The sequence below is a fragment of the Anopheles cruzii genome, chromosome 3 (genome assembly GCF_943734635.1).
Source record: "Anopheles cruzii chromosome 3, idAnoCruzAS_RS32_06, whole genome shotgun sequence".
Taxonomy (NCBI): domain Eukaryota; kingdom Metazoa; phylum Arthropoda; class Insecta; order Diptera; family Culicidae; genus Anopheles; species Anopheles cruzii.
In genome coordinates this window covers 19,438,176-19,451,686 of record NC_069145.1, presented here as the reverse complement: position 1 = coordinate 19,451,686, position 13,511 = coordinate 19,438,176, and the positions used below count along the sequence as shown (strand labels likewise).

Sequence of the window (13,511 nt, the reverse complement as noted above, 5' to 3'; positions counted from 1 at the left end):
TTTATGCCGGACGACACGAAAATCCTGGCCATACGCGGCTCGGTCGGGATGCGCCGGAGCCAGAAGCGTCACGACAACATGGGCCTCGTCGGATCGCAGTTCCGCATCATACTGCGCGAGATGCGCGGCTTCACCGGGATCTTTGCGTTCGTCGTCGAGGGTCTGGAGCTGGTGGAGAAGATTAGCCAGGCGGGTGACTCGGCCGGCAAGCCACAGAGTACCGTGCTCATTGCTAACTGTGGCAAATGGCAGTAGAGAGCGAGAGAGAGAGAAAGCGAAAGGGATGGTAGCCAACGGCAAACCTTTTTTTTAGTTTCGTTTTTAGCTTCGGTTGCCCTATTGTGTTTGCCCTATTTTGTTGTTAGTTCCCCCGGCGGGGTGGGGCATCGGTTACCGGTAGTAGTCGTAGTAGCTCTAGTAGTAATAGCCAAAGCGGTACAAGGTTGGAGCGGAAATCAACCTTTGCGGAGAGAGGTGAACGATTCTATTGTTTGTTAATTGTGCGTTAGCGAAATCGTTTCGGACAGCGAGAGAGCAAGGCTCACCGACGCCCCTATAAACGCGACGCGATATGTTTTTAAAACATCCTTGCGTCTGCGCTATTTATCTGCGTTAGTTAGTGCCGACGGATTGCGGCGTGCGATCGCGTATATTTTGTTCCTATCTATGCTTTAATCTGATCCTCACGACACGACACGGCAACCCTTCCCCTTCGACACATTACCCTTATTGTGAGCGCACGAAACAGGGATCCGATCCGAGTAGGGCACCCCGGACACAGCGATCGTTAGGCCGGTAGCGATCGGTAGCTTTCGGCGACGTATCGGTGTATAGTAGCGAATAGAATGGTACTTTGGCCACTTCCACTGTAACGATCACAGAACACGGAATAAGAGACACACACAGAAACACAAGCAACGTACACTTTAGAGAGATAGCGAACGGAGGCCTTCCCAGTGAGCCGGAGCGAATCGTAACCACGAAAAGATAGCACGCATGCGACCATTTGTGGTGACGATCGTAAAAAGAATGCCTATATATATATATATATCTATCAACACAATTGATAAAGCTAACCACAATACATTTTTAACACGTACGCGAACACACTTTAAACCGGAAAGGAAACGCGGAAAACGATGCCACCGATGAGGAACAGGGAATGCGGATTGGTTCCCCACAGTTAAAAGGCGCAAGCGGATGACCGTCAACCAGCCACACACGCACACACACACAAACACAAAAGTTCTTCCTTCGGTCGGACGAGGAAGATACTAGAGACAAATGGAAACGGAGCGCGGCAGAGGGCAATCATTGAAAACGGAGCGAAAACGAAGCGACTGGCCATTCGGGCGGGAGCAAGGAGCAAGCAAACCAAACCACATCATAACGCTCTGAACGTTACCGACGGAAGCGGAGCGGTCACGCAAGGCTGCAAGGCGCGTAATCGTAAGAAACGGGACACATTTTAATAGTGATGCAACGCGAGCACCGCACTCAAGCGAGCCGAGAGCTAAATATGTTTCAACAAATAAAACTTACGTAGTACTATATAAGGAACGCAGGAACGCTTGGTCAAAAGAAAAGAGCAAGCATCCCATAAAAGAGCGGACGGAAACAGAATTTAATGAGTTTAAAACTAAATCAAACGAAAAAGAAACAAACAGAGGAAAACAAACGGTAAACAAAACTACAAGACGAAACAAGAAGTTAAACAAAGCAAACAAACAAGGGAGGGAAAAATCATGAACGCAAAGAAAGTACAATGAACTGTATTAACTGTTAAATGTTAGTGAAAATCGCCAACCGCTAGTCGCGCTAAGCGGCGTACGGCGTTAGTAGTCCATTTATGCGAATGTATGTAAGAACCGCACGGAACGGGGATAGGAGAATTGAGAAATAAAACGAAACCAAAACAAACAGACAAAAACAACCAATAGAGAACCACACAAAAACACGGAACCGGATGAGGTGGAAGATATGTAAAGCGCATAAAGCGAGAGAAGAAAAGAACAAACAACAAAAGTGTGTGCGGAGAAGCTAAAATCGATCTACTTTTGTTGTACAGTAGACAATTTTGTATCGCAAATCCTTAATCTTGCACCCGATCAACTGTTTTGTTTCAAAGGAACAAAACGAAAACGGAACCATTTTCGGCACACCATTGTCCGGGGCCGTGGCATTTATCATTGCAATAGTGAGTTAGCACAATCGAGAGCCTTTCATGTTCGATGGGGCGCGCGGCTCGATTTGGCAAATCTTTGCTTTGCTGTGAACACAAACGCAACGGAGCGCCACGCAACTATTTACACACACGATACCACGGCTCGATCGAATTCGAAACGATGCATTAGAAAACGTACACGAAACAAACACGGAACGACGGAACTTTGCCGATCGACGAGCAATCTGTCTGTCTTATTAGCGCGCGCGAGCTGATCGAGAGCGAACTTTATGTCCGAAGCAGAGAGGATGGAAATGGAATGAGACTGAATGTTTTTTGGATGGAACGTTACATACAAACCTACCAAAAAAAGAAATAAAACAAGAAAAATAAAGCTAAACAAACATAAATTTAACAAACAACAAAACTACAAACTATATACGCAAATACGAGTGCAATGCAGTGCAGTTTAAAGGGCGACACCGAACGAAACGACACGACGGTTAGCGAAATGGGTTACCGAACCTCGTCGTGGAGAGTGCCGAACTTGTTGAAACTTACAATCCTACGGGTTTGGCGGCGGAGTAGAAATCGATGGGGACTTAATCGGGGGACAACACTAGAGACTTGGTGGGATTGGATAGAGTATATTTAAGAATATGGCGTATATATCTATTTAAACACGGAAAGAGAGCTGATAGCTGCATATATATTAATATGAATGTAATCGTGTGTTTTTGCGCAAGCAGTACAAAGTCTTTACCGCGCGTAGGGCAGCGGCAGGAACAGAAAAAGGCGACGGCAAAAGGTCCAACTGTTGTTTCACACAGAGTGTTTCGTATCAATTGTAGAAAACAAACGAAATCCGAACAAAACTGAAATACCTGACAAACGTAGAGGACCCCCGCGTACACACCCGGTACACACGGAACCTGCCGCTTTCGTTTCATCTACCCCGCGATCTGACCAAAACAAGTGGCTAAATGTGCGACCGGAAGGATTGTAGTAGCGGACACAAAATACTTATGCTAATGCAGTGTGCGCGACAAACTGAAAACGAGTTCACCCGGCCCGCTTTATGTAGATGATATAGAACCGGCATCCGAAAGACTAATTTATGTAGTCACAAGATTTTTAGATTACCCACAATGCGTTCCGTTCGGAGCCCGATTGCAAGCCGATCGCGTAGTAATCGATCAATAGCCATCTGAATTCGGGTTGAAGCTACATCAACTTTCAATAACGAACCTATGTTTCAAACAGATGGATGGCTTCACATCCAATATCTGAGCGATAAACCGTAAGCCGTAATTTAACCGTGGCACGACGTATTTGCAACGTAGCACGAAGGAGTTAAAGGTTCAAAACGAGCTCCTTCTCCGTAAGCCACACGTGCACCCTCGGCAAACGATATAACGTAGCTCTAACGTCGGTTAATGGCAACATCGTTTAAGCATAAGCAGTTAAACAGCGGATAGCAGTAAAGGGCGCCCATGGCACACAAACCGATTCGGCCCTTTCCGGTGCCGGTTTCTGTACTTCTTCAGTACACATCAAATATTAGCGGCCACAAATATTACACACACACACACACACACACACAAAATAGGGTCCTTCAAAGGAGGGAAATAGAAGGTTGCAATACGAAAAATGCAAAACAAATAGTATGTGGCCAGGTCAACATTAACACTGTTCGTGTAGCGAGGAGCCGCGAGAAGAATCGTCCTGTGCAATCTACGAATCCGATTGATTCAAATACCACGGATCCCGAAATAAAGTCACGAAAGCAAGTGCAATTCGTTTTCATTCGTATATTCAATTGTTTCAAAGGCGGACAGCTAAAATCGCGACCGGAAATCGACACAATTCCACACAACCACCATTAATCGAACTGCACTGAAATAGTTGTATGCAAAACACGGAAACTCGAGTGCGAAATCGATTCCAACGGAACAGGACAACAACACCCTCCAACAATAGGAATGCGCGTGTGTAGATGGGATGAACCAAACGGTTAAAGGTGGCTTCCGGTGGCCAGGGAGAGGTGAATTGTTTTCTGTAATGATGTAGGCGCAAACGGGCGCACGCTCGTGTGTGTTGTGGCAAGACCTCCAAGCGTTAGAGGCCACACCACAGCGCGAGCTGCGAAACAATCGATCGAAAAGCGACATGATCGTGAGGCGGGCGGACTGTTTCCTCTAAGAAAAACCAACCAAATAACCAAACTGAACGAATCGGAACCCTTCAACGTGGTATAACGGCTAAAATAAACGGTGAAACAAACCCTTTGGAACCAATATCAATATGAATCCGAAACGGGTTGTGGGTAACAGAGAGAAAGAGAGAGTGTTGGCCACCTACCTTGTAGTAAACGTCGGGCACGTACTGCTTGTCGGTTGATTCGCGAATGTAACCCAACTCGGGAGCATCCTTCGTGGGAATGAGACAATTGTCACGCACCAATGCCATACACTGAGCCGAAACGGCGTAGCCTTCCATATGCACCTGCTTCTTATCGTCACCTGCGGAACGGGACAGAGCTGTAAGCTCCGTTTTAGCCTCACGCGCCGCTCACTGCAACTTACCAGTCACACAAACGGTCACAAACTTGGAGCCAAAGTAACCGTTCGAGGCGTACTTGCACCGGTTCGGGTGCTTGTTCTGCAGATGGCCCGCCAGTATGCACTCTTGTGCCGTCAGGAAGTGCGTCTTAATGTTGCGCACATGCTTCACCGTGCCGTTGGCCAAATTTTCACTCATCAAATCCGTAAAGATCCACCCGACCCGCTGCAGTCCCAGGGCCTTCGCCAGCTCGTCCACATCGCCATCGTTGGCATCGTCGAGCAGGCGGATCGAATCACGGTTGCTCTCCTGCGGTGGTTCGTAGATCGCGGCAACGCGCGCCCGAACACCGAGCGGGACGTCCGGATGAATTTCGTACGTCCCGAAGAGAAACCCGATTCTCTGGTGACCGGTCGTGCGCCAGTAGTTCAGGAACCGCTCGACGATTCCCGTGTTTTCGAACATCACGTTGTCGATGTGACGGTACTGCTGCCGGTTCAGCGTGATCGCCGACGGTTGACACTTGGAGCAGATGCCCTTCGGCCACGGCGGATGATCGCGGCAGCCGGTTTTTATCTTGCAGTTCAAATCCTCGAGCGCCACAAACTTGCCACGGTCCGCCCCGGACGTTAGCTTCTTCAGGTGCGAGTGAAAGCTAAAGTGTTTAATCTTTTGCTCCTTGAGGTAGTTTTCATCCCACGGTTCCAGCGGCGAACAGTGCACGCAGCATCCGTTCGAATTGTGACGACACCTGCAAAGGACGGAGAGCGATTTGGGGGTATTAAATTGCACACAACCCCACCGGAACACCCGGCAACGTACAGCTTTTCGTCGCGTTTACGCTGGATACGGCCGTCCTGCTTGTACAGCTCCACATCGACCGCATCCTCCTGAGGTAGCAGCGGTGTGGCGGAAGAAGCCTTCGAGCTCGTTGATGGTGTGGCGTCGCGGCTGAAGCCGGCCACACTGTTAGAGGAACTGCTGCTTGAAGCTAACGAAGTCACGGATGCACTTCTTTCCTGCGATGCGACACGCGAGTGACGTGAGTGTGAAAAACTTGCCTGAGGATCTCGAACATTAAAGTCACTTACGGTAGCCTTCGACGTAGAAGGTCCTTCCACTTGACGTAAGTAGATCATATCACCATGTTTGAGACCAACATCTTTCACGTACTGTGAACCACTGGAAACGATCTGAAAGCGGAACAGGTAAAGTGAGCGACCCAAACTCCGAATCGGATCGTACCACGTCAGCCGAACCGCGTCGCTTGATTACCTCCTTTGTAAAGTTCCGTTCGCGGTACAGAGCAAAATCGTAGTTATCAAATTCGAATGCCGCGCGGACCAGATCGTAGAGGTTCTTCGATGACGCCGCCGGCTCTGTTTCGATCCGTTTCGTCCCGTCAGCTGATTGAATCCGCAGCACCTGCAACAACCGCGAGTGAAATTCGGAATGAAAACAACCGATAAATGTCAAAGCCTACGCCGTTTCTGTCACAAATGCACTTTGTTCGGTTTGAGGTTAGAATGGGTGCAGCATCCGGGATGTTTGGCCGGCACCCTACTCGGAGCTAACGGTGCCGCACACGCTATGCCGGTTTCCGACATATTTAACGCCCCTTTTTTAACTAGATCGCATCCTCCAAACGAACGCATAAATGCTAACTGCGATCGACCGAACCGAACAACATGACATGTCACTTTCGGTGCAACTTCTCGGATAGGAACACAAAGACTCCGAGACGGTACTTACAATTTTACTTGTTTTCGACATTTTGCAGCGCTATCAATGGTCGCTGCCGAATGACGATCAATTTGTTCGCGGCACAATCCGAGCCCGTCCCACGGTCGGATGCACTTGCACACGACTGGTGCGTTTGATTACACTCTCTCGGAATCGCTTGCTTGGCTTATGTAAGGTAAATCAAATGTTTCGAACGCTTCCAGTTCCCAAGCCACACGGAAACAGCTGTAAACTCTGCGAGAAGGTAGGCCCTATCGAATGCACAATATTTGGGGACCACCAGTAGCGATCCAGGAGAGGTAGCACTATTTGCAGCTTCGATAACGTTGCTAACCGTGTCTGTTGTTGTAGCCAGCGACTGGCTTGCGAGAACGATGATTGCCAAAATTCGCGACGACCGCTTACTGTCAACATTTGACAACCCGCATTATCATCGCCGCGGCGACCCCAGTTGCAGGAACTGCAATAACATCGCCCAGGGTATTCGAATGGCGCGATGTTTTCTCGAATGACGGTTGAAGAAGGAATGTCGTTTTTTCTTGCGCTTGTGCGCTTCATGGAAAACATAGATTTGGTGTGTTTTCATCAATTTTGCTTAGTAACTAGTAACAGACGTAATTTATTTATTTCATAAAAGTTATTTGATTGTTTGTCGAATTCATCAATTTATTTTTTCCCTGTTTTTATTAAATTCAGCTCTGCAAGGGCTTGTTTTAGTCGAGGGTTGTATGAATTCTTTCAATAAGTATTAGTTTCACTCTCAGACCATGTTTCAGGATTTTCAGAGATTTCTGTCGAGCTTGAAGATCGCAGGGAGTGCCGCCCACTTAAGCGCCTGCAAAACACAAGAAATAATGCACAAACAAACACTTAGCGTATCAACAATAACGCGAGCGTCAACCTATCGAACATCATCGTTAAAGTCGATTGCATACCAATGAAAAAGAAGCGTATCCGAAGAAAAGTTTTCCGACTTCAGCATCCATGCCGCGGCAACAGCGGGTCCATTATTTTCCGTATTCGTAGTTTTATAGTGCCTTCTTATAAACGCATCTCTCCTCCTCGCAAAATGGTGAAAATCGATGAGCTGCATGAGGTTCTTCAAATGCGAAATGGGCTCTTCTGCAACATAAAGTTGCCATCATCGTGTCGTTTTATTGTACTACGATTGACGTTGTAAAATGGTCGAGTGAGGCGGATTTTACAGGAGCTATCGCTTCAATAATTGAATGAATATAGTCCGTCGATACGTAAAAGCCGAGCCAAAGTTCAATAACATTGAGCAGTTACAGCGTGGAGGGTTAACTTGAGGCAACAATGTTGGCATGCAATTGCTTTGCGGATTCTACCGATGATTCTGACCACTTACCGTGCTTCGATGAATTTACGAAGATCCGAAAGCCAATACGTTCCATACACTACCACTTTACTTAGTTTGTAAAATAGAAGACCAAAACCTGAAGAGGACTGAATTTTAACAAATTAAATAAACGTCTTCTTTGCACAAAAAGAGCAGAATGCTTTAACGGCCACAATTAATACGTTTACTGTAAAAACAGATTATCGCGTTATTTGTTTCCTTTCTTAACTGAATAATTAGTTTGATGAATGTCTAGCTCGTTCGCTGCGTCAAAGACAGTGATGGCAATGAAGCGAACTGTAAATATGGCGAAAAACTTTTCCTCCACATGTTCGTGCCCTATCGGTCAATCAGTAAGTCTCAGTCCCAGTAAGATCCAGTACCAAGCATGGCGGGCTCATCATCCACAGCTCCCTAAAATGGTGAGACAAAGTTAAAATGTGTCCTCCGATACCAAACTTTACTTTCCCTTGCAACCTTGCAACCCTTGCAAAACAGTTCCATTTATAAGCCCGTTTGAAGAAAAACTTTAGTGTCGACTAAACTTTCGTCCAGACTTTCCACTAAGGTCAGTTCCGCTGATGCATTAACACAATTTTCGGCCCCAGTCGAACCAGCACATCGAAAAGAGAGAAACATAAAACGGGAACCGTAAGAACCCGAAAAAACCTATCAACATCGTACAATAAGTGATTTTAAATTCTCTTGAGGCGTTTGAAAGCAAAAGAGGGCGTCCAAATGCGTGCCAGAGAGTCAGACGCCCATGAATGACTTTTCTCCGGAGCGCGGAACTGGGAACGGTTGGCCGCAGGTGGAAAAAAGGACGAAGAGGACGTCATTGAGAATGACCCTACATTCGTGCACAAAATGAAGTATTTGGATACCAGACATGTTGTCAACTTTTAAGTTGTTTAAAGTGTTGATTAAGTAACTTATCAGTTAGACTTTTGAAATGATTCATTACCAGTTATTTTAGTAAATGCTGAAACAGAAAGCGAACGCATTGAAACTTTTCATTGTACAGAAATTTAAAACATACAGGAAGTTGACGATTTCGGAAAGAAAAGTTTGAAAAAGTATGTTTATCGATACTTACTACACGTTATTAAACACACGAAACATGCCGTTCGGAGATTTAGATAAATGTTTCTTGAACCACGAACAATCTGGCTTCCTCGGTCGGCCGTTCCTTTCCGATGCGACACGAGTGCAAAACGCATGTGCGAAAGTCCCGCCGAGCGCCGAAAACGCATCGCCTCGCGAACACAGTTATGAGCCGGCCAATTATTTCCCCTTTCGTTTCGCTCGCCTCCCTTGGCATCGGTTTCCCCCCGACCAACCTCTAATTCAAACGACAATTGGCTTATCGCTGCGTCTCTCTCTCTTTCTCTCTGGCGTTTGTCCATGGCGCGCTACTCAAATATGTTGGCCTTCCGTCGCGTTCTGACTATGTTTTGATTGCATACCCTGCCACGCCAGCCACGCCGCTCGGTTCAGTTTTCGGGAGGCTCGATCAGGCGAACGACCAAATGCCACATGCTCCGACCCGTCGTAGCCTTCCTCCGGCCTTCTGACCTCTTGGAGGTCGAAAGCATGCGATCGGCCTATCCGGGCTCGGGTCCCCGGGGAACTCCGATGAAAATCGTCAGTTTGTTGTTGCTGATTAGCTTCGTCAACAGTGCGATACGACCACGTTCGCTTATGCTGCCCAATTAGTGCCCGAGGGAAGCCTTGTCGGTAGGATGGCGACTGCCAGGACCTACCGAAAGTGTAGTGCGAGAAGTGTTTGAAATACGGTGCTGGATCGTCCGGAAGGAATCAATGGCCAGAGTGTCAAAACCACACATCCAGTTTCGCTCCAATCGCGAAGCCCAGCAAGTGGGCTCCAGTCCAAACTTTTCGCTGGCGAGCTTCCCCGGAGAGTGCCCCAAAAACCGGCCGTGCTCAGCTGTTGAGGAAGTGTTCCTCGAATTTACACGCCGTCTGTTGTGGTGTCTGCTATTTCGGTTTGATAAACAGAATGAAACGAAAAACTCGGAACAGCTTACTATTTCTGGCCCTCGCGGGAAGAAACTTGAGAAGAGTCAGTGTGCCGCGGGGCCACCGGGGAGCTCTTGAAAGTTTGCGTGAAGGTCGCTGATTCACGACTTTCCGCGGATCCCGTGCCGTATATTTTATGCTCGCGACGAATGGCGCGAGCATTACCGGGGTTTGTTGCCATGCCAACACGAGTGTTATGATACGATTTGGCGGACCCTGAACCCATACTTCTGCCATAATCCCCAGCAGATTTCGAAGATTTTTTTTTTCTGCGAAAAGAGATAAATTTGGTTAGATAAAGATAAAGTAAAAATGCATCTTTAACTATACTTTCAGTACCAATTTTACTATACCAAATTGGGGTGTTATTTGAAAAAGATCATCTTTTGTGTTTCCATTTACGCGGAGAAAAATTCCGATTGTTATTGTAAACGAAATGAAAAACCGCAAAACAATCGCACTACAATGGTCTCCAAACAATAAATCACAACCGTCAAAACTTTTTAACACAATTTCGGACCGTGAGGCAAAAGTTGTGTCCAACACTTGGCCCGAACCCGCAACGCACACACTGCACCGCTTCGCGGCGGCTGGGCGGCCGAATTTGTGGCGATAAATTTAGACACCCCTGGCGAGGGTGCCGGGCGAGGATGCCGGGCTGTGGTAGCGGGGTGTAGCGCCATCGCGTTTCCATTGACACGTATGCGGGTGATGCGCGGACATCGCGAGGAGCTGCCCTACCGCCCGCAAGCAACTGGTCGCCCTCCGGTGTTGGAGTTCTTTAGCGCGCGCCAATCGACGCCACGCTGCATCGTCGCCATCTGGTGGATCGACGTCGTTTTCGCAGTTCGCATAGGACGCCCAAGCAGGACGGTCGGTTCGCTCCTCTCAGAACCAACAGAGCATCGTGCCATCCGGTGGCGGCGTTGCGCACATCGGCACTCGGGCTCGGTTCGCCTCGGGTCTCAGCTATCCTGGGCGCATCCGGTCCGGTGCCGCGGCCAGTCATCGGCCAGCCAGTGACAAGTGTGGACGCATCGCCCTCGACGGTACCATCTGCTCGGTGATAGCGGCGTGGCTTTACGTACAGAGGTCTATCAGCCGTGCGAGACCGGTAGGTCGGAATGTGCGCCAACGCGGAGTGAAGTGTTTATGTTCTGATGCATCGCTTGCCGCCAATCAGACACAGACACACACCCAACATCATAAGAGCGCGGTTCAATCAACGCGTTTCTCGCTCGCAAGTGACCGTGCGTCCAATTGAGGTTAGGTTAGGTTAGGTCCGTTCCGTGCATTTAAAATGGTGCGAACGAATGTTAGGCAGACGGCGGGGAGCTATCAACAAACGAACCGAACAAAATGCGTGTGACCAGAACGGGGGCGGGTGTCCACACGAGCACCCCGGCTAAGGTGGAGAGCGTACCATTGATTGCTCACTTATTGGCTATGATTTGCGGGGTCCGTTCGTGGTCAGAGTGCGCAATCGTTTCGGAAGTTTAAAATCCCTTAAAAGGATTTCATATCCGTTTGGTCGAATTCGTACCATCTCGAGGTTTCGGCTATCCATCCACCATCGGCAGTAAGCAGTCCTTCAGGCCCCATTAAAGTTCGGTCAGAGGTCGGATTTCACGGATCAGATTACGCCGACACCTCTGCCGGAACACGGCAAACGGAAGCCGTGGGCTAAGTGGAGTGGAATTAAAGGATTTGCTTTCGAAAAGCCGTCAGTTCGGCGATTTCGAGTCGGTTTTTCACGGGCGCTCCATTATGCAAAACGGAGCCCTTGCCATGCTGCGAACACTGCTAGCAGACAGCGTGAAGGTGGCTAATTTGACAAGGGCTTGTCGGAGGAGGGGAAATACGGTCCGGCCAGGCGGCGATGAACTGAAGGATTTCAATCGAATAACAGTGGCTAGCGCATGATTGAAGATGGGAAACTCATCGACCTTCGGCGAATCTTCATGGATCCCATCAATCTTCGTTATTATTCATTAGGGCGGCGTAGGAAGCACGCCTCGCAGCTATATTTACCACCAGTAATTCGTGATATGGTTGATCGGCAATTAACAGGACCCTTTCGGGCATTCGTTGCACGGTCGGCCCGACCGATGCCGAACTTTGGATGTTTCAATTATGGACGGTGTTTGATCCCTGTTGAAATCTCATAAATAAAGTTGGTAATTTGAAGCATATTGATTTGCGGTCTTCGGTGCCTCATCGAATGTCACATGTTGATCCTCGTTTGTAAACTTTGGAAACCATGTTTGGATTGAAAAACCGGAAAACCCTAGAACCACTTTAAAGTCTTACTTTGTTTCCATAATTTAATGTTCTCGTTAGTCTCCGTTATCGCACCGCTTCCAAACGTTATTTGCTAGATCCTGAGGGATAGGTACACCAGGGAGCTTTTCATCCCCTTTTAATCAAGTCCCTCGAGGCGTCGACAGTGGAATGTGGTTCCGAAAGGCGTTTCCATGGTTTCACACGCCGTCAATGTTGATTAATTTTGGGTAACCACTTCCGAGCGGCATACCAACCGGAAGAGGAATTGGCATCTTCCCACGAAACGGAGCAGTATCGCTGCCCATGATCCGGGTATGATCTTATCAACTACCAGTTCCCAATTTAGCATTCCAAGGGTTTTAAGAATATAGAACCTCCAGGAAGACGCTCCAGGACCAATTTGAAGCCCGCATAATACTTTTGCGCGGGGAACATTCCTGCTTGGTGCTCGGTTGGCTTTTCCATAATATTTTATTAAAACACTTAGGCTGGGGTGAAGCGATAAATAGTCTGTCGTTTGTTTCAACTGGCGTTCGGTTTACGATAACAAGACCCCCCGGGAACAGGACCTCCAGTCAGTGCAGGATTCGTGTAACGTTTCACCCCCTCTTACAGTCGGCACTTGCACGGGTAATCGTGAGTTGATTGCAGTCTGCAGTCCGCGCGCGCCATCGACCGCAGGACTTGCGTCGACAGTGAATAACTCCGCCTGCGTCACGCTACGGCTGACTGGTTGATTCGTGGCCGAGTGGTTCTGCGAGGATATAGTGACTAGGGGATAAAGAAATTCGCTGTCTCCATTGCTATTTCTGTGCCACAATCGTCCTGTGCCGGGCTATCCGGTGGTGCATTCTCGTGCACTCAAATTACTACTGGTAGTGGTTTCACAGCAATGAAAATCGCGCCACAATCCCCGAGCGTTGGCGACAGTGTCAGAGTGTGAGGTCCACCCGTGCTCCTTTCAGTGGTGAGATTGATAACCGCATAACTCATCTGGTGACAAGGAATAAATTTCGTCGACCGGGAGGGTAATCTGAGAAAGGTAAGTAAATTGATATCCAACGGCCACCAGACTGCAACCATCAAGACGTGGCACGGACCTTTGATGGGGACCACTGTTATTACTCATAATTTGAACTCACTGCCACGAGGCGAGCCGATTGAATTGGGTGTGTGTGTGTTGTGGGAAAGGTTGTCAGCATTTTGCAACATGACACATTGTCAAACTGACGAGTCATATCGCTCAATCGGGCCATGTGGGACCACCGATACCTTCATTTATTGCAAGGATGCTTCGGCTTAGAAAGGCCAATTTGATTTATGACTTTTGACGACCGACGGAACGTGCCGAACCTGCTG

General features: G+C 48.2%; 2 protein-coding genes across 2 annotated transcripts in view; one reads left to right on the top strand and one right to left on the bottom strand.

The window, feature by feature from the left end:
* Positions 1 to 4,430, top strand: part of LOC128275023 (uncharacterized) — a 6,749-nt gene extending 2,319 nt beyond the window's left edge. The window contains exon 1 of the mRNA XM_053013395.1: positions 1 to 4,430. This exon is cut by the window's left edge and continues 2,319 nt beyond it. Coding sequence (XP_052869355.1) covers positions 1 to 255 — 255 coding nt within the window. The 3' untranslated portion in view covers positions 256 to 4,430.
* The window catches only part of LOC128275024 (nuclear protein localization protein 4 homolog), an 18,184-nt gene extending 11,685 nt beyond the window's left edge, over positions 1 to 6,499 (bottom strand). The window contains exons 1-6 of the mRNA XM_053013397.1: positions 6,479 to 6,499; positions 6,002 to 6,151; positions 5,818 to 5,919; positions 5,549 to 5,745; positions 4,750 to 5,477; positions 4,526 to 4,686 (exon numbers count right to left, since the gene is read on the bottom strand). Of these exons, the coding sequence (XP_052869357.1) occupies positions 4,526 to 4,686; positions 4,750 to 5,477; positions 5,549 to 5,745; positions 5,818 to 5,919; positions 6,002 to 6,151; positions 6,479 to 6,499 (1,359 nt within the window). The remainder of the gene's footprint in view (positions 1 to 4,525; positions 4,687 to 4,749; positions 5,478 to 5,548; positions 5,746 to 5,817; positions 5,920 to 6,001; positions 6,152 to 6,478) is intronic.
* Between the last annotated feature and the right edge of the window lie 7,012 nt (positions 6,500 to 13,511).